Source organism: Orycteropus afer, unplaced genomic scaffold (assembly GCF_000298275.1).
Source record: "Orycteropus afer afer isolate SDZICR_OR568_19922 unplaced genomic scaffold, OryAfe1.0 scaffold00180, whole genome shotgun sequence".
Taxonomy (NCBI): domain Eukaryota; kingdom Metazoa; phylum Chordata; class Mammalia; order Tubulidentata; family Orycteropodidae; genus Orycteropus; species Orycteropus afer.
Window position 1 is genome coordinate 5,031,396 of NW_006921767.1, and position 19,439 is coordinate 5,050,834.

General features: G+C 38.4%; 1 protein-coding gene across 1 annotated transcript in view; it reads right to left on the reverse strand.

Annotated features, from left to right (window-relative positions):
- The window catches only part of GXYLT2 (glucoside xylosyltransferase 2), a 217,163-nt gene that overhangs the window by 74,585 nt on the left and 123,139 nt on the right, over window positions 1-19,439 (reverse strand). Inside the window, exon 3 of the mRNA XM_007947328.2 lies at window positions 14,702-14,833. Coding sequence (XP_007945519.1) covers window positions 14,702-14,833 — 132 coding nt within the window. The remainder of the gene's footprint in view (window positions 1-14,701; window positions 14,834-19,439) is intronic.

Genomic DNA, 19,439 nt, shown 5'->3' on the forward strand with positions numbered 1-19,439 from the left:
GATGTACACAGGGAAGAGGTAACTATGGGGAGGAAGTGGGAGGGGAGCTGTTGCATTGTGGTAAACTGTGGTCAATGACATGAGACAAAGTATATGTGACCTGCTGTATGGAAAGTGAATTTGCTCTGTAAATCTTCACCCAAATCATAATTTTTTAAAAAAATTGTGTAAATGCACAAATCACAAATTCATATGCATGTGTTATAAAAACTTAACAATTCAGCAGTCTGAAGAGTAAGAAGTTAAAACAAAGAACTTTCTGTTTGATGCTATATATTCTCAAATATCCCCCCTTTGATATTTTTAAAATCGTTTAAGACAGTAGAGAGAATTATGAACACTTGGAAACTATCATTACTATATTCTGCCTCCCCGCTCCTCTTTTTCAAACATGCAGTGGGAATTTGTACAAAAATTAATATCCATTATTGATTAAATAGTGATCCAGCATATTAACGGTTTTGAGATTTTCAGATTGTTTGTTAAATTATTAGCTTAAAAGGACAAAGAGGGGCCACCCTGCAGGAGAAAACTTAAGCATATCAATTTCTATTTTTGTTTCTACTGTGCCCCCTTGTGGAATTATATATAAGCTACATACTTGCTTTTTGTGAAGTTTTAACAGAGCAGGAATGTACAGATGTCACGGCTACATTCACGTATGTTGCCATTAGTGAAGCAGACCCTTCTGATAAGTTTAATATTTGATCTTCATATGCAAACAAGATTCAGATTGCATCTGAATTGGGCAAATCAATGAGGGCTTTGTTCAGTCAGGATGGTTGTCCTGAAATTCTGGCGCATCACACTTGTGTTTAGTCTTTGATTTCATCATCTCAGCTGTGTGGCCAACTGTTATTTCTGCATACTGAATGCTTTCCACAGGTCTTGCGTAACTGAAGGTATCTGGTTTCTCTGGCTCATTCTGAGAGAATGGCTCTCTCAGATCTTCCATCCTCCCTTTTGGCTTATTTCCACCTGTTATCAGGTGTTGTGATCCCAGCCAGCAAGCACATACTATCTTTCCTTGTTGGCTGTAGACACCCTGTTAGCCATGGCAACTGTCACTTAAAGCAAAGTCTAGTTTCTAAGTGAGATGGTGCCTCCCCAGAGGATGCCCTCCCTGCCAGGGAGTTGCCAAGAATAAGATCATTGGGTGACAAGGAACTATGGCTCTTCACCCCAATTTGACTGCTTTTCAAAGAATGTCTTCCCTTTTCTTATATTTGAGAATCAAATTCAATTGACATTTACTGAGTATATATTAAGTAGCTCCGGTGGTGCTGTGGTTAAGGCATTCAGCTGCTGACCAAGAGGTCAGTGACTCAAACCCACTAGCTGCTCTGCAGGAGAAAGATGAAGCAGCCTGGTACCATAAAGATTTATAGCCCTGGAAACTCTATGGTGGTCACTAAGAGTTGGCATCAACTCAATGGCAGTGTTTTTTTTTTTCTTTTTTTTTTTTTTTAAGTATATATTTGGTTCAAGGCTGGGCACTTTATAAGAATCCTATCTTGGAATCCCTTCTACTACCTTTTGAAGCAGTTGTTCAAGCCCTTTTTATAAGTCCATCCATCCATCCACATATTTTTACAGAATGTCTTCTGTTCATATACATTATGTACTTTTATAGGTGCTGGGAATAGAACAAAGATCTTTGACCTCATTAGGCCTACATGCTAATGAGAGAAGTCCAAAACTTTAAAAATAATTCTACTTTATTTTATTGCATTGTTTAAAAGAAACACAAAGTTAAGGAGTATTCTAACTTTGAAGCTAGTAGGCTAGAGGAAAAATAAAGCAGGACAGGGAACAATTTTAAATATGACAGCCTCACTGAACAGCTGAGTCTAAGCAAAGACATGTACTTTCCTTATACCCATTTAACACTTGAAGAACAGACAACCCAGGGGAATCTTTCAAAACTATTTTTAGTAAACACTTCGGGGAATGCTTTCTACATGTACAAGAGAGAACTCTGGTACTTATTCAGAGTTTATAAACCACAAGAAATATCATAGATTATTATACTATTTCCTACTACAGGAAAGACTTAGATTCCAACCCAGGTTCTAACATTTAGTCTGGGAAAAAATGCTTTAATTCCCTCAGCTTCAGTTTCCTCACTTGTAAAATAGATATACATTAGTACATTCCTCAAAGAGTTGTGAAGAGTTAGTGAAATCATAAACCTACAGATGCCACCATATGATAAGTGCAGCAGACATCACCTGGCTTTAAACCTCCCATCCATTTCTCCTCCTTCAGTAGTGTGTCCTGAAGATATATTTTAAAGCATTATTTCTCAAATTACTTTCAACTGCAATTTGTAGGTAAGGTACACATTTACATCATGATCCTAGTATTTGCATTCATAAATAGATAAAACAGAAACAAAATTTTCGAAATTGGCCCTTACAATATACAGTGGACTTGTATTAATTTACATCCTTTTGTTGTTGTTGTCATGTGTCCTTGAGTTGGTCCTGACTCATAGCGACCCCTCCTTGGGTTCCCGAGGCAGTATCACTACGGAAGTAGATTGCCCCATCTTCCTTCCGAGGAGTTGCTGGTGGGTTTGAACTGCTAGACTTCTGGTTAGCAGTCAAGTGCCTTAGGCACTAAGCTACCAGAGCTCCTAATTTACATCCTATTCTACTTTATTTCATTGTTTGAAAAGCCAATCATAATCTGCTACATTGATTTTAAGGGTCACTGGTGGGCTCTTCCCCACAATTTGAGAAACACGGGAGTGTCAAAAAGTTAGCAAAGGCTTAAGAAATAAATATAGGAAGAGAAATAGACAAACATACGAATAAATAAAACAGTCCCTCAGTTTCCCGCTACACACATATTTCCCAATCTCAGAGCAAATAACTAATTCCAATTATTTAAAATTATTATTTGGGTAAATACCTCGAGGCCTCTAAATAAGATACACACCTTATATTTTAACTTCTTACCCTGAAAGAAAAGGATTTAGCTCTCTTTCATAAAACTTCCACCCCTACTACAAACATGTCCATGTGCCATCATTTCTATATAGTGATATAAAAATATTATTTAGATCAACATACATTATCTTATAATGCCATGTAAACACTATTTCCAATTAAAACATGAAGTAAATCATGATAATTTTTCCCTCTGTAGAACTTTGTTTTCCTTGGAGTTAATAATTGTTTTATTTGTTTGTTTACTGTGGTTATTGGTTTGTTTATGTTGTTTTCTATACATTTATCAAAGTTTCTTCCAGAGATTCCTGATTTGCTCCAGTCAGGATTCTATGCAACTATCATCTCCCTTCCCCTCAGAATTCCTGTAAATATATCTTTTTTGTGTGGAATTGATTACCTGCTGCATGGATCCCACATCTTCAATTTTCTTGATTTACAGTCCTCCTCTGGTGGCACAGTGCCTAAGGCGTTTGACTGCTAATCAGAAGGTTGGCAGTTCAAACTCACCAGCCCTCCCTGTAAGGAAGACTGAGCAATCAACTTCTGTAAAGACTGACCACTTTGGAAACCCAAAGAGGATCGCTATGAGTTGGAATTGACTTGTTGGCAGTGAGTTAAGTTTAGTTTTTTTTTCCCCCCACTGGAGTTTAGCCCATTATCTAGGAGCTCGCTGAGAGAGGGATAATGGAAGGTAAACATTTTTGGAACTGTGTACAACTGAAAATGTCTTGATTCTATTTACACACTTGATTTGTAGTTTGGCTAGGTATAGAATCTTAGGTTAGAAGTAATGTTACTTCAGAATTTTGAAGGAATTGCTCCAGTATTTTAGTGCTTCACTCTTTCTATTGAGAAGTTTACAGCCTTTCTGATTTCTGATCCTTCGATGTGACTGTTCCCCTCCTTTCTGACAGCCAGTCTTATCTTTTTCTCCTAATTGTTCTGTACGTTCAAAACAATATGCTTGACATTGTATATCTCTTTTATATCCATCAATTTAATCTTTCAGTGAGTTCGCTCAATCTTGAAATTCATATCCCCTTGCCTGAGAAATATTGTTGAATTAATTGCTCTGTTGATTTCTTAGCTTGTGTTTTCTCTGTTCTCTTTACCTATAGCTCCTATTATTAAGATGTTAGCTCTCACCTCTAATTTCCTGATCTTTTCATTGTTATTCTCCATCTCTTTGGTTTCTGTTTGGATTTGCTCTAATTTCAGGGAGATTTCCTCAATTTTTTCCCCCTATTCTTCTATTGAGTTGTTCATTTCTACTATTAAAATTTTTCATTTACAAGAGCTGATTTTCTTCCTCTAAATGTTTCTCTCTCTCTCTCTCTCTCTCTTTGGATCTTTCTATCTTCCCCAAATTATATATATAAATATATATATGAATTTTTACCTCCTTAGCAATTTTCCCTCAACTCCCCTCCTAAATTTTTCATTTTTTTAAAAAATAAAATCTCATGCTTCTTTCAGAGATGTAATATTGTCTTTTATTTCTCTGAGAGTACTAGTGAAACGGTTCTAGAAGTTTTATTCACGCTGCATAAATTATTTCTTCTAAATTGATGTTTTTCTCTTCCTTTGTTTTGACCTGTCTTTCCTACTAGCAGGTTTTTTCAAATATCTCATCAGTGCTGTTTTCCATTCACAGAGTTGTTTGAAAATATGTGGAGAGGGCCTGCTGGCTATATGCTTCAGCATAGGGAGATGTAGCTGGAACACCTTAGTGGGGAACCCCCTGGTGTCAGTGTATTTAAATCTTCCAATCCCCTTCCTAGAAGACATCATTCTGCTACCAGGTTTTGGGAATTATATGGGAGAAAAGGTTCTGTATAAGTTTTCAGTTGAACCTCATGTTTGCAATATGATACCTTCAACTGTACTTGCATTTCCCTAGTTCAGAGACTCTCTATTTTACCTTTTCTAGAAACTAAACCTCCAGTTATTTCTCCAGGTAAGGGAGAGGCAGATTCTCAATTACATGGTGTGAGGCAGGCAATCTGAGTAAGGCTTAAACCTTTATGAAATGGCCTTGAAAACAAACATCCTACTTCTAACTTCATCTTCACTGCCACTTCCAGAGGTATCTAGTGTCACTAATTCATTGACCTTTTGAGGTTTGTGTCATCTAAATAATTTGTTTCTGGGCATATCCTGCTGCTAAAGATATAGTGGTCTCCAATGACTAAATTGGTTATCACCACTCAAAATATACTTCAGGCTTTTACTGTCATTATCTCCTCTCCTCTTTGTCTTAGACAAGTTTTATCCTCTTTAAAAAATGACTTTAATTATAAATTTTAATATAGTTTTGGGAAAAGATGAATATAAATACAAATGTTTTGCTTGCCATCTTTAATCAGACACAACCCTTGTTTGACAACCTTCTCTTCAATACAGCCCCCTACATCCTTTCGGTCAAGACCTCTTGCGATTGACTTAGCCTGAATCAATTTCCATTGCTTGCAAACAATGAATTCTGTTGACAGACAATCAAGATATGTTAGTCATGATTCTTATACTATGCTTCCTAATGAACATGACAATTCTTCACCTAACTAACCAGCTGCCATCGAGTCAACTTTGACTCATGGTGACCCATGTGTATCAGAGTAGAACTGCGATCCCTGGGGCTTTCAATGGCTTATTAGTCCTGGAACTACTAATATGGTAATTAAGTTGTGATCAAAAAGACAAATTCCCTACAATGTGTCTGATGGCATAAACTGGGGGATATTACAATTGGTCAGTTATGGCTTGACCAATTGGATGTTTATTGCTATTTACTAAAAATGAGATCTTTGTGTTGTTATGTGCCGTTGAGTCAGACCCAATTCACAGTGACCCCTCCTTGGGTTTCCGAGGCAGTATCATTACGGAAGTAGATTGCCCAACCTTCCTTCTGAGGAGTGGCTGGTGGGTTTGAACTGCTAGACTTCTGGTTAGCAGTCAAGTGCCTTAGGCACTATGCTACCAGAGATCCTTGTAGGAAAGTAATTAAGGATCTCAGTAGTTTTGTGCCACCCATCAGTCCTAACAATAATAACAATGACAATGAAAAATAGCAGCCAACACTATGTTCCAGGTACTATTTCTAAGGGTATTACATATATTAACTTATTTAAATCTTCACAATGAACTTGGTAATATTCTTATCTCATTTTATAGATGAGTAGATTGAAGGAGAATAAAAAAAAGATATTTACCCAGCTTACAAAGTGGCAAGCAGTAGAACTAAGGGTTGAACATATTTGGGCTGCCTCCAGAGCTTGTAATCTTAATCACTACATCATACTGCCTCTACATATCCCAAATTACTTATTTCTCCATTAAATCCTTCCTAATAGGAGCTCGGGTAGCATAGTGTCTAAGGCACTTGACTGCTCACCAGCCACTCCTCGGAAGGAAGGTTGGGCAATCCTACTTCCGTAGTGATACTGCCTCAGAAACCCAAGGAGGGGTCACTATGAGTCAGGGCCTACTCGATGGCAAACAACAACAACAACAATATTGTACCTAAAGGCATTAGTGATTAGTGATTCAATGGTAGAAAACTTGCCTTCCATGCAGTGACCTGAGTTTTATTTTTGGAAAATGCACCTTGTTCACAGTTACTACCTGTCTGTCAGTGGTGGCTTGCATGTTGCTATGATACTGAACAGGTTTCAGCAGAGCTTCCAAACTAAGATGAACTAGGAAGAAAGTCCTGGTGATCTATTTCCAAAAACCATCCAGTGAAAATCCTTGGGATCATAATGGCTCAACCCACAACTAATCATGGGAATGGTGCAGGTGTGGGCAGCATTTCATTCTGCTGTGCATGAAGTCACTACAAGTCAGGGACAAACTTGACAACAACAAACAATAACAATAACAACAACAACAGCAATACTGTGGCTATGAAATTCCCTAAAGGACATACTTTATGTATTATCTCATTTTCCTCATCTTGCAAAGTTAAAAGACCTCCTCTGAAGGCCTAAGAAGAGATTCATTGTTGAAGTGGTCATCTATAAGCATGTGACTCAAATTAGGCCAATTACAGACAATGTTATCTCCTTGGTTATAATGATTAGTTCGGTGATGCGCACATGATCCATACTGGACCAATCAAAGCATGCCCCAGGATTTTTATACCAGTGTTATTAGCTTTATTGAAATATAATTTGTATACCATACAATTTACCCTTTTGAAGTGTACAATTCAATGGTTTTTAGTATATATGAAGAGTTGTTCAACTACCACCAAAATCCAATTTTAGAACATTTTCATTACCTTGAAAAGAAACACTGGACCCATTTACAGTCACTCCTAATACCCCTTCTAACCTGCTCAGCCTTAGGCAACCACTAACCCACTTTCATTTTCTTTAGATTTGCCTATTCTGAACATTTTACAAGACCAGTCATATTAACATGTTCTCTTTAATGACTGGCTTCTTTCACTTAGTATGTTTTCAATGTATATCTATACTACAGCACACATCAGTACTTCATTTCTATTTTTGCCAAATAATATTCTATTTTATGAATATACCACATTTTATTTATCCATTCATCTGTTTATGGACATTTGGGTTATTTCCAGTTTTAGACTCTGATTAAATAATCAGTGGTGCTGCAAAGAATATTCATGTACAAGTTTTTTGTACACATATGTTTTCATTTATCTTGAGTATATATCTAGGAAGTAGCCTTCGTGGTGCAGTGGTTACACACTTGACTGCTAACTGAAAGGTAGATGGTTCAAATACATCAGCAGCTCCATGGAAGAAAAGACCTGGTGATCTGCTCCCATAAAGATTACAGCCTAGAAAACCCTATGAGGCGATTCTACACTATCTTCATAGAGTTGCTATGGGTTGTAATTGACTCAATGGCCCCTAACAACATCTATCTAGCAGAGGAATCACTGGGTCAATGGTAATTCTATGTTTAACCTTTTGAGGAATGCCAGTCTGTTTTACAAAGCTGCTATAGTATATGGGGGTTATAATTTCTCCACATCTTTGTCAACATTTGTTATTTGTCTTTTTGAATACAGCCATCCAGGGGTGTATGAAGTGAAATCTTATTGTGAATATCAAACTTTTAATAGTATGTGAGCAAATACTTAGCATTGTGTTCAGTAAAATTGGTATCTGGGGACATTTTCATGTGATATTTTTGGTAACCACATCGAACGAGCTCTGGTGGTGTAGTGCCTAAGGCATTTGACTACTAACCAGAAGGCTCCTGGAGGTTCAAACACACCAGCCATTCCTCGGAAGGAAAATTGGGCAATCTACTTCCGTAGAGATACTGCCTTGGAAATCCAAGGAGGGGTCGCTAAGTAGGAATGGGCTTGATGGCAGCGAGTTTGGTTGTTTTTTGAAGTGGTAAAAGGGACAATTATATATTGCTGCCCTCTGTGATATTAAAATCTAGGTTATCCGAGATGTTTGTTTATTTGGCATGGTAATCCTTTGAAATATTCAGGGCTTCTAACCGGTTCATTGGTTTGACTCCCTGCTGAGAATTTGCCTTTCCAGCCTAGATATACTGAATCAGAATTTACATTTTAACAAGATCTTCAGGTGATTCTTATAGATCCCTGAGTCATTCTTATGTATACATTCTGATTCAGTATATCTGGGGTGGAATGAACTTGGACATATTAAAGGATGAGACGAGTTTATTGGATACTATGAAATCAGAAAACTCTCTGGACAAATTTACAGGTCAGGACTATAACAATTTTATCTTGTGTCTCTTGGTATTTCCTAACTCTTTTTTTCTCATCTTCATCTCTTGAATACAGATGCTTATGGCAAATGTTGGGAAAAATGAAAACATGGTATATTTTTATAACCTTGGAGCTTAATAAATCTTCAGAGAGCTCTGGTAGCGTAGTACGTAAGGCACTTGACTGCTAACCAGAAGGCTGGCAGTTCAAATCCACCAGCCACTCCTCAGAAGGAAGGTTGGGCAATCTACTTCCGTAGTGATTGTTGTTGTTGTTATGTGCCGTCAAGTCGGACCTGACTAATAGCGACCCCTCCTTGGGTTACCGAGGCGGTATCACTATGGAAGTAGATTGCCCCATCTTGCTTCTGAGGAGTGGCTGGTGGGTTTGAACCGCCAGCCTTCTGGTTAACAGTCAGAAACCCAAGGAGGGGTGGCTATGAGTCATGTCCAACTCGATAGCACATAACAACAACAACAAATGAGAATGAAAAGAACTTTTCTCTCTGAGTGAGGCCTAGAAAGTGCTTATTGATCTCACATTAGCAAATTCAGTACTACTTGCCATCCAATGATCTCTGTCATGTTTTAAATGTCCCTAAAACCTCCAGAGGACCACAGTTACTGAGGAGATAGAACTTCATAATCAAACGATAGTGAAATGTACAGATCCATTATAAAACCTCACACATTCCAATTAATTAGGGGAATGGTGATATGAACTCTCATGAAACTCAATTATTCTTATAGAAGCAAAAGCTTTCATTATTAAGAGAACTTAATAAAGTTTTACTAAGGAAAAAGGAAAGTCCTCCAGGATCAATTTTAATGAACAGATTTGTTTTATTTGTAATTAGCATATTGTTTTAAATACTTCAAGCTTCTGAATTATCTGAAAGCAGTATGCATCTTGGAGAGCTTAATCAAGCCACCTGCAGTTTAGTTTGCACTATTAAATTGCTACTAGGATCATTATTCATTGAAGTAGAAAAGTAAACTTCCATTGATTTCTGAAGCTTTGTAAATCTTGAATTACTGGGATCTGAATTCTACTAACCGTATTTGAGAAACGAATAGGCTTGACCTTCAAACCTTTGTGCTTTGATCTTATTCTGATAATAAAATCTTACCTGAGAAAAGGTCTCTTCTGTAGGTTTGGAGTGGACAACAACCTGGCAAGCAGCGGGTAAGACTGTGGTCCTAGTCAACTGACCACTTGCTAGAATGTTTGCATTAAAAGATCTGTGTCTTCTCTGTGCTGCTTCAACAGCACACCTGATTTGGTTTAATGGAGATGAATTGCAAGGAAAACTTCACCTGGACTTCATTTCAAATTGCACAGAGGATCAATACATCTCTCCCCATGCCCAAAAATGCCACGTTCATACTCTGCTGTTATGATATATGATTGGGAAAAGGTAAATGTCCTGTCAACTGCCATCGCCCTTTATTATTTTTTTAAAGAAAAGTTAGTTTCCATTATCAGAAGGAGATAAGGAATGCTAGCTTCCATTTGTCATTCAAAATGCAACGCTTCCTTAGCTGGAAATGAAGGAAAACCATCACGTAGAGGTTTGTGTTTTGTTTTTTAAAATAGTGAAAATAAAGTCACAATTCAAGGTCAGGGAAAATTCAAATATGGTTACCACTGAGTTGCTAATATTTGGGGCAGGTTGCAGAGACAAAATTTCAACATTAACGTGGACTTCCTAATACTTTTCCCCCACCTAAAACAGACAGAATGTAGAAACTTCACATTCTGTCTTCTCTTCTTAAGTGGCAATTAGCTGTCACATCACCAATCTAGTGATCTTAGTTTCAACCTGAGGAAGTCTTTTCTTACTCCCATTTTTATACAATTGATCCAATCTCACAACAGGTATAATGATCTGTGGCATATATACAATGGGTCATTTACTGAGGGAGTGAGCTAGAAGAGCAGATCAGAACCAACAATACATCTGTGATAGTTGGAGCTGTGTGTCAACTTGGCTGGACCACAATTCTGTGTGGTTTAAACAATTGTGATGTACTTATTCCCATGATTGGAGCATATGAATATGTTTTGAGCAGCCAATCTGTTGAAAGGGAGTTTCCCTAGGGGTGTGGGCTGCTTCCAGTATATTTATGGATGTCCTGGGAAAAGAGACATTCTTCTGTGGATCGGGATTCTGTTGTGCTACCTACAACTATCAGTGAGTAAAATCCACCATTCGGCCTGGAGATCCTGGATTCATCCTTTGTTGGAGTCAACAGCCAGTATACTGTCTGCCAACCTTGAGCTCCTCAGCCCCTGCAGCTGCATGAGTCAGGAAAAGCCTCCAGCTTGACGTTTGATCCAAGAACTCTAGACTCCCAGGTTCTATAAGTGTGTGAGCCATTTTCCTAAGATAAATTTCTCTTTCTCTCTATATATAAGCTTTACTGGTTTTCTTTCTCTAGAGAACCCAGTCTAACACAACACCCAAGCTTTTTTCTTCTCATAGGTCCTTGTTGTTATTGTTAGATGCCATTGAATCGGCCCCAACTCATAGCAACCCTATGCATAACAGAATGAAACAATGCCCAGTCCTGTGCCAACCTCACAATCCTTGCCATGCTTGAGCCCATCATTATAGCCACTCTATCATTGCATCTTGTCGAGGGTCTTCCCCTTCTTTGCTGATGCTCTACTTTACCAAGCATGATACCCTTCTCCAGGAAATGGTCCCTTCTGACCACATGACCAAAGTAGGTGAGATGAAGTCTGGCCATTCTCACTTCCAAGGACCATTCCAGCTGCACTTCTTCCAGGATAGATTTGTTAGTTCTTTTAGCAGTCCATGGTATTTTCAGCATTTTTTGCCAACACCACAATTCAAAGGCATCAACCTTCTTCAGTCTTCCTTATTCATAGTCCAGCTTTCACATACATATGAGGCAATTGTAAATACCATGGTTTGGGTCTGGCACACCTTAGTCTCCAATGTGACATCTTTGCTTCTTAACACTTTAAAAAGGTCTTTTGCAGCAGATTTACCAAATGCAGTACAACGTCAGATTTCCTGACTGCTGCTTCCATGGGTGTTGCTTGTGGATCGAAGTAACATGAAGTCACTGACAACCTCAATCTTTTCTCCATTTATCATGTTGTTACTTATTGGTCCAGTTGTGAGGATTTTCATTTTCTTTATGTTGACATGTAATCCATATGGAGGATTGTAGTCTTTGATCTTCATCAGTAAGTGCTTCAAGTCATCCTCACTTTCAGCAAGCAAGGTTGTATCATCTGCATATTACAGGTTGTTAATGGTTCTTCCTCCAATCCTGATGCTGCGTGCTTCTTCATATAGTCTAGCTTCTCAGACTATTTGCACACTGAATAAGTACAGTGAAAGGATACAACTTTGACACACACCCTTCTTGCTTTTAAATCATGCAGTATATCCCTTGGTTCTGTTTGAACAACAGCCTCCTGGTCTACATACAAGTTCCTCATGAGCACAAGTGAAGTGTTCTGGAATTTCCATTCTTCTCAATGTCCTTGGTAATTTGTTAAGATCCATATGGCTGAATGCCTTTACATAGTCAATAAAACACAGGTAGACATCTTTCTGGTATTCTTTGCTTTCAGCTAAAATCCATCTGACATCAGAAATGATATCCCTCATTCCGTACCTTCTTCTGAATCCAGCTTGCATTCCTGGAATTTTCCTGTCAATATACTGCAGCAACCATTTTTAAATTATCTTCAGCAAAATTTTACTTGTGTGTGATATAAATGATACTGTTTGGCAATTTCCACATTCTGTTGGCTCACCTTTCTTTGAAATGGGCACAAATATCAATCTCTTCCACTCATTTGGCCAGGTAGCTGTTGTCCACATTTCTTGGCATAAACGAATGAGTGCCTCCAGTGCTGGATCCATTTGTTGAAATATCTCAGTGGGTATTCTGTCAATTCCTGGGGTCTTGTTTTTCACCAATTCCTTCAGTGCAGCTTGGACTTCTTCCTTCAGTACCACTGGTTCTTGATCATAAACTACCTCTTGAAATAGAAGAACAATGACCAATTCTTTTTGGTACAGTGACTCTATGTATTCCTTCCTTGTTTTTTTTTTTTTGATGCTTCCTGCATTATTCAATATCTTGCCCATAGAAATACTGAATTGCAACTCGAAGCTTGGATTTTTTTCTTCAGTTCTTTCAGCTTGAGAAATGCTAAGCATATTCTTCCCTTTGCACATTTTATTATAATATTTTACTGTCTTCCTGAGTCACCCTTTGAAATCTTCTGTTCAATTCTTTTATCTGAGCATTTCTTCCATTCACGTCAGCTACTGTAGTTCAAAAGCAAGTTTCAGAGTCTCTTCTGACATCCTTTTTGGTTTTTTCTTCCTTTTTTGTCCCTGTAGGAAATGCTAAAAGTGCTACTCAGCTTTCAGGGTTTCCATACCAATAGATGATAAGACCTCTCCCTGCTTGGATGAGGCAACCCAAAAAAAAAAAAAAGTTCCAAATTGAACTCATCTTCCCCACTTAACAAAACAACTCTTCTTCCAGTCTTTTCCACCTCAAAAAATGATACCATTATCCATTCATTAGGTTGAACCATGTAGGTCATACATGGTTGATTGACTACTGTCAATTCCAAACAAATCATCTTTAATACTTGTTCAAGTCAGAAATATGGGTGAAATCCTTATCATCTCACTTCTCCTTCAACTCTCACAACTAACCAATCATGAGACCTAATACATTCTATTTTTCAGGCAGGTCATATCATAAATCCATCTCTAAGGCAACTACCATAGCCCAAGACATCACTAATTGCCCTCACAAATTCCACTGTTCACAATACAATGAAGCAATGCGTACACTTTAAAACACTAATTATATCATCCCACTTCCATGCTAGAAATCACTCAATGGCTTCCCACTATCCTAAGACAAAAGCCACACACCCTGACATAGCCTACAGGCTCCAGACCCTCCTAACCTCTTCAGTGCCATTTCAGTCTATATTTTTTCTAGTCACTTTGACCTACTTTTTATTTTCTCAACCATACTGCTTGCCACATCAGGACCTTTGTACATACTGCTGCTGCCTGGAAGTCTCTTTTCTTTCACTATCTGCAAGGCCCTTGTTGTCGAGTGACCCCTACTCCTCCTTCTTTCACGTTCCAACTTAAATGTCACTGCCTCAAGAGAACTTCTCTTACTTTTCCCAGATGAGGGTGGGACCCCATACTGTACACATCCATGAGGCTCTGTTCTCTACCACAGCACTGAGCACATTTCTAGTTACTTGTTCAATGACAGGATACCCTACTAGACTCAAGCTGCAAGAAGGCAAGACCATGGCTGTCTGGTTCATCGCCATATCACTGTCACTAAGGCAGGGTCTACCATCTAGTGAGCATTCAATAAATGTTTACTGATGGGATGAACCCCTCACAGATGTCAAGATTGCAATTTACAATTCAAAGCTACAATCTTTGCTCAGTGATATTTCTCTGTTTTGATTTATCTTAGGTGACTTTTCTATTTAGAATTTTTTAAAAGGAAACAAAAAATGTTCAATTTAGAAAATTAATACTGAAAAGCTTAACTAAAACTCTGGGTTCTCCCTCAATTATCCCCTGGGTGTGGCTTTATCTCGTAGGAGTTAGTGTTATAAGAGAAATAACATAACTGCAGCTAACATTTATTGAGGGCCATCTACATGCCAAGCCTATGGAGGAAACAGAGGTTAAAGAAGTTAGAGAATTTACTGAGATTTACACAGCTAGTAAATGGTGAAGGCACAGTCACAAAGACTCATAATCCAATGCTCTCAGTCCTCAGTCTTTGGGAAAGACAACCTTTAGAACATAGGTGCCATCTCTCTGCACACTGCAAAGAGCATCATGAACAGAATCCAAGAGAAACACATTTTCAACTGTATAATGTATCCAAACACATTCTGGCTAATTTCACCATATTTCCAAGAGCAATTATCTTCCAAGCTGTATCTTATTAAAAACAGGTGTTCCTACCGGAAGAAACAGTCTTTGGGCAGCACAGGGTTTGAATAATTTCTTCCATTCCTGAGGGTTTCCAACAGAAAATGTGATGGGGTAGATTCTGTGCTCAAACTTCTTTGTATATGAGTCAGGCCACTGTTGTAACTGAAAAATACAGAAGGCAAGGGGAGGGTGATTAGAACCCAAGAAATATGGAAAACACCTGCACAAGTTTTGGATAATCAAATGGAAATTATTTGGGCAATTTTTATAGAAAGCCTAACTTCATCACCACAATTAATGTTCATGGAACAAAAGACCATTTTTTTCCCCATCAAAATTGCTACAATTTTAAAAAATAACATTCAAAGTTGGCAAGGGTGTTGGGAAATTGGCACACAAACACTGCTGAGGGAAGTATAAATTTGAACAAACTTCGAAGAGGGCAATTTGGAAATTAGTAACAAAAAATACCAAAAGTGGAGGGAGTTCTGGTATGATGGCAGAATAGGGAGACAAACTACACAAACTTTCTTCAACAAAGAAAAGAGGAACCAATTAACATAGATACAGAAGGTAATCCTGGAGCCCTGAGCTTTGAAAGGAAGGATACAGAAGTGGACTAAACTCCAACAAGCAGAAGAACCTGCATGAAAATAATGAAAAAAGGAGACATACAGAGCTGCAGATTGTCAGTGATCCTGACAGCACAGACAGTTTGGTTATTTCCAGGTGGTGTTAGGACCAAAGAATTAACCTAAATATTGGCCCTCCTAGCCAGGGGCTATATGGAGGACTGCACTGGCGGCTGGTGAATAAAAGGGCAAACAGCAAAGAGGGAGACAAACTGAGCTGTGGACTTAGGGGGTGCAGCCATTTTGAATGTTTACAGGCAGTTTGACCATCTCGGATATTTAAAACGACAGCATTCTCTCAGATTCCAGGAACCTAAGAATAGGCTCCACTGGCTGACCACAGCAAGGATATACCAGACACTGACGATTAGAATGGTAGTATATTCCCCTTGTTATTCTTATACCCCACACCCTCCTGGTGAACAGAGGTGTGGCCAAACCTCATCCCCATCCACCTTCTGAGCCAGCAGGAATTCCCTCCCAGTCTGTGTGCTCTGATGGAGGTTAGGTGCCCTGCCCTACCCCACCCTGATTGGTTTTTTTTTTTTTTTTTTTTTGGTCTTTTTTAAAGTTCTTCTTTTTTTCCCCTTCCTTTTTATTATTATTCTTTTTTTGTCCCATCCCAGCTTCCAGTTTTTGCCTTTTTCTCTCCTCCCTTTTCCAGGTTCCCAATTTTTCATTTCTTGTGGTTCTCCCTATTCCTTGTCTTTTTGCATTTTTCCCATTTTTTTTCTTCATTACTCTCTTACTCTACACCTCTTTTCTCTTATCCCCCCTCCCAGATACTGAGAGTTCCTCCCTTTTTCTATTCATATTTCTTTTGTCTTTTTAAACTATTTCTTTAAATATATTCTCCCACTTATTCCCTTTTTTTTTTGCCTCTCTTTTCTCTTTTTGGTGATTGTTCCCATGTGCTTATGCAGTGTGTGTTTTTTGTCCTCTTGCTTTTAGTTTTTTGATCCCTGTTTTTGTCTGAGTGGGAGACAGCAACCGTGCCCATATGATCCAACCACACCTACACCTCCTGCAGCTCCACTTACTGAGTGAGGGCCACCACTTCCTTCTGCACCAACTGGCCAGTGATACACAACCACCAACAAAAGTCTGACCCACCCTGAACTGCTCTTCACAAACAGTTAACAGAGATCTGTGCAGCCACTCTCACACTCTATCACACCCACCAGGAGACAGGTGATGAGTGTGTAAGTGCTGCCAATTAGCGAATAGAGAAGCACAGTACCCTGCTTACTCAGACACATCCAAAAAAGAAAAGAAAAGAAAATGAAAATCATGGGCAAATCACTCCAACATACAATCACCAATTAAATATAAATACAATGTCACAATGTCTTGGAGACAAGACCATCACAGAACACACAAAGAAGCAAGATAAAGCAGTAGAAACAAAGGAGCAGGATGCAGACCTAGAACACATTCCTAAGAAAGATGCAGAAAAGGCATTTGATAAAACCCAACATCCATTCCTGATAAAAACTCTCAGAAAAATAGGAATAGATGGGACATTCCTCAACATAATAAAGGGCATACTGCCTCGGAAACCCAAGGAGGGGTCGCTATGAGTCGGGTTTGACTCGACAGCACATAACAACAACAAAATGCAAAACCAACAGCCAACATTATTCTCAATGGAGAGAGACTGAAACCATTCCCCTTGTGAACAGGAACCAGACAAGGATGCCCTCTATCACCACTTCTATTCAACACTGTATTGGAAGTCCTAGCTAGGGAAATAAGGCAAGAAAGGGAAATCAAAGGTATCCAAATTGGTAAGGAAGAAGTCAAACTATCCCTATTTGCTGGTGATATGATCCTATACATAGAAAACCCAAGAGACTCAGCAAGAAAACTACTGCAACTAATTGAGAGATTTAGTATAGTGGCAGGATACAAAATCAACATACAGAAATCAGGTGGATTCCTCTACACCAGCAAAGAGATTCGTGAAAAAGAAATAAGGACATCAATACTATTTACAATAGGTACCAATAAAATAAAATACTTGGGAATAAATCTCACTAGGGATACAAAAGACCTGTACAAAGAAAACTATTAAAACCTACTTCAGGAAACCATAAGATATCTACATAAATGGAAGAACATACCACGCTCGAGGATAGGAAGACTGAACCTTGTGAAAATGTCAGTCCTACCCAATGCAATCTATACATTCAATGCCACCTCAATTTAGATCCCATCAACATTCTTTAAGGATATGGAAAAACCAATCACTAACTTTATATGGAAAGCAAAGAGACCTCAGATAAGCAAAGCACTATTGAAGAACAAGAACAAAGTAAAAGGTCTCACACTACCAAAGTCAAAACCTTCTATACAGCCACAATAGTCAAAACAGCCTGATATTAGTACAACAACAGACACACAGTCCAGTAGAATAAAATTAAGAACCCAGAAATAGATCCATCAATCTATGGTCAGCTGATCTTTGACAAAGGGCTGATACCTGTTAAATGGGGGAAGACATGGTCTCTTTAACAAATGATGATGGCAAAACTGGATATCCATTTGCAGAAAAATGAAATACGATCTGTACCTCACACCATACCCTGACCCAGGACTAGTAGCAAAAACCAACTCCGGATGGATCAAAATCTAAAATGATAAAGTTCCTCAAGGAAAAACTAGGGGCAAATGTAGGGGCCCTAAACTGCTAACCAGAAGGCTGGTGGTTCAAACCCACCAGCCACTTCTTGGAAGGAAGGCGGGGCAATCTATTTCCATGGTGATACTGCCTCAGAAACCCAAGGAGGGGTTGCTATGAGTCAGATCCAACTCAATGGCAGTGGTTGCGTTTTTTTAATATATGGCATAAACAGACTATCAAGCATAACACAAAATGCACAAACAGCAGAAGAGAAACTAGATAAATGGGACCTTCTAAAAAACTAAATTTTTACATGCTTCCAAAGATTTCTCCAAAAGAGTAAAAAGAGGACAAACTGGGAAAAAAAATATTTGGCAACAACATATCTGACAAGGGAATTATCTCTAAAATTTATAGAAAACTCCAACAGCTCAACAAACAGACAATCAACAAACAGAAAAGACAAACAATCCAATTCAAAAATGGGCAAAAGACATGAATAGACACTTCCCAAAGATGATATTCAGGTGGCCAAAAAACACATGAAGAAATGTTCATGATCATTAGCCATTAGAGATATGCAAATCAAAACAACAATGAGATACCATCTTGACCCAGGATTAGTAACACAGTTCAACAAGACAGAAAATAACAAACGCTGGTGAGGAGGTGGAGAGACTGGAACACTCATACACTGCTGGTGGGACTGTCAAGTGATACAACCACTGTGAAAAGCAGTAAGGCGATTCCTTAAAAAGTTGGAGTTAGAAATACCATTTGACCCAGCAGTTCCATTACTAGGTATAAACCCTAAAAAAGTGAGAGCCAGGACAAAAACAGATATATGCACACCCATGATCACTGCAGCACTATTTATAATAGCAAAAAGATGGAAACAACCTAGGTGTCCATCAACAGAAGAATGGATAACTAAACCAAATGGTACATACACACAATGGAATATTATTCAACCCTCAAGAATAATGTAGAATCTGCAAACCACCACATAACATGGATGAACTTGGAGGACATTATGCTGAGTGAAATAAGTCAATCATAGAAGCACAAATATTGTATTAGTCCACTATTGTAAAAAGTCAAGGAAAGGTTTCTATATGGAATGATTTTTTTTTATTTTTTGTTGATTACTAGGGGTAGGAAGGGAGGGGAGGGAACACTACTAGATAGGTAGAGGCAAGTATTGATTTGACTGAAGGGAAGGGCAATGCATGAAATGTGAGTGATCAACACAATGGCATTGAGAAAGAGTAAGACAGAGAGAGGTACATGGAAGATAAAGACAACAAAGATGAACCCCCCCTTTTTTTTTTCTTTTTATTGTGATTTGGGTGAAAATTTACAGAGCAAATTCACTTTCCATACAGCAGTTCACATACATTTTGTCTCATGACATTGACCACAATTTATCACAATGCAACAATTTCCCTCCCATTTCCTCCCCATAGTTACCTCTTCCCTGTGTCCATCCCTCCATGCACTTCTGCCTCCTGAG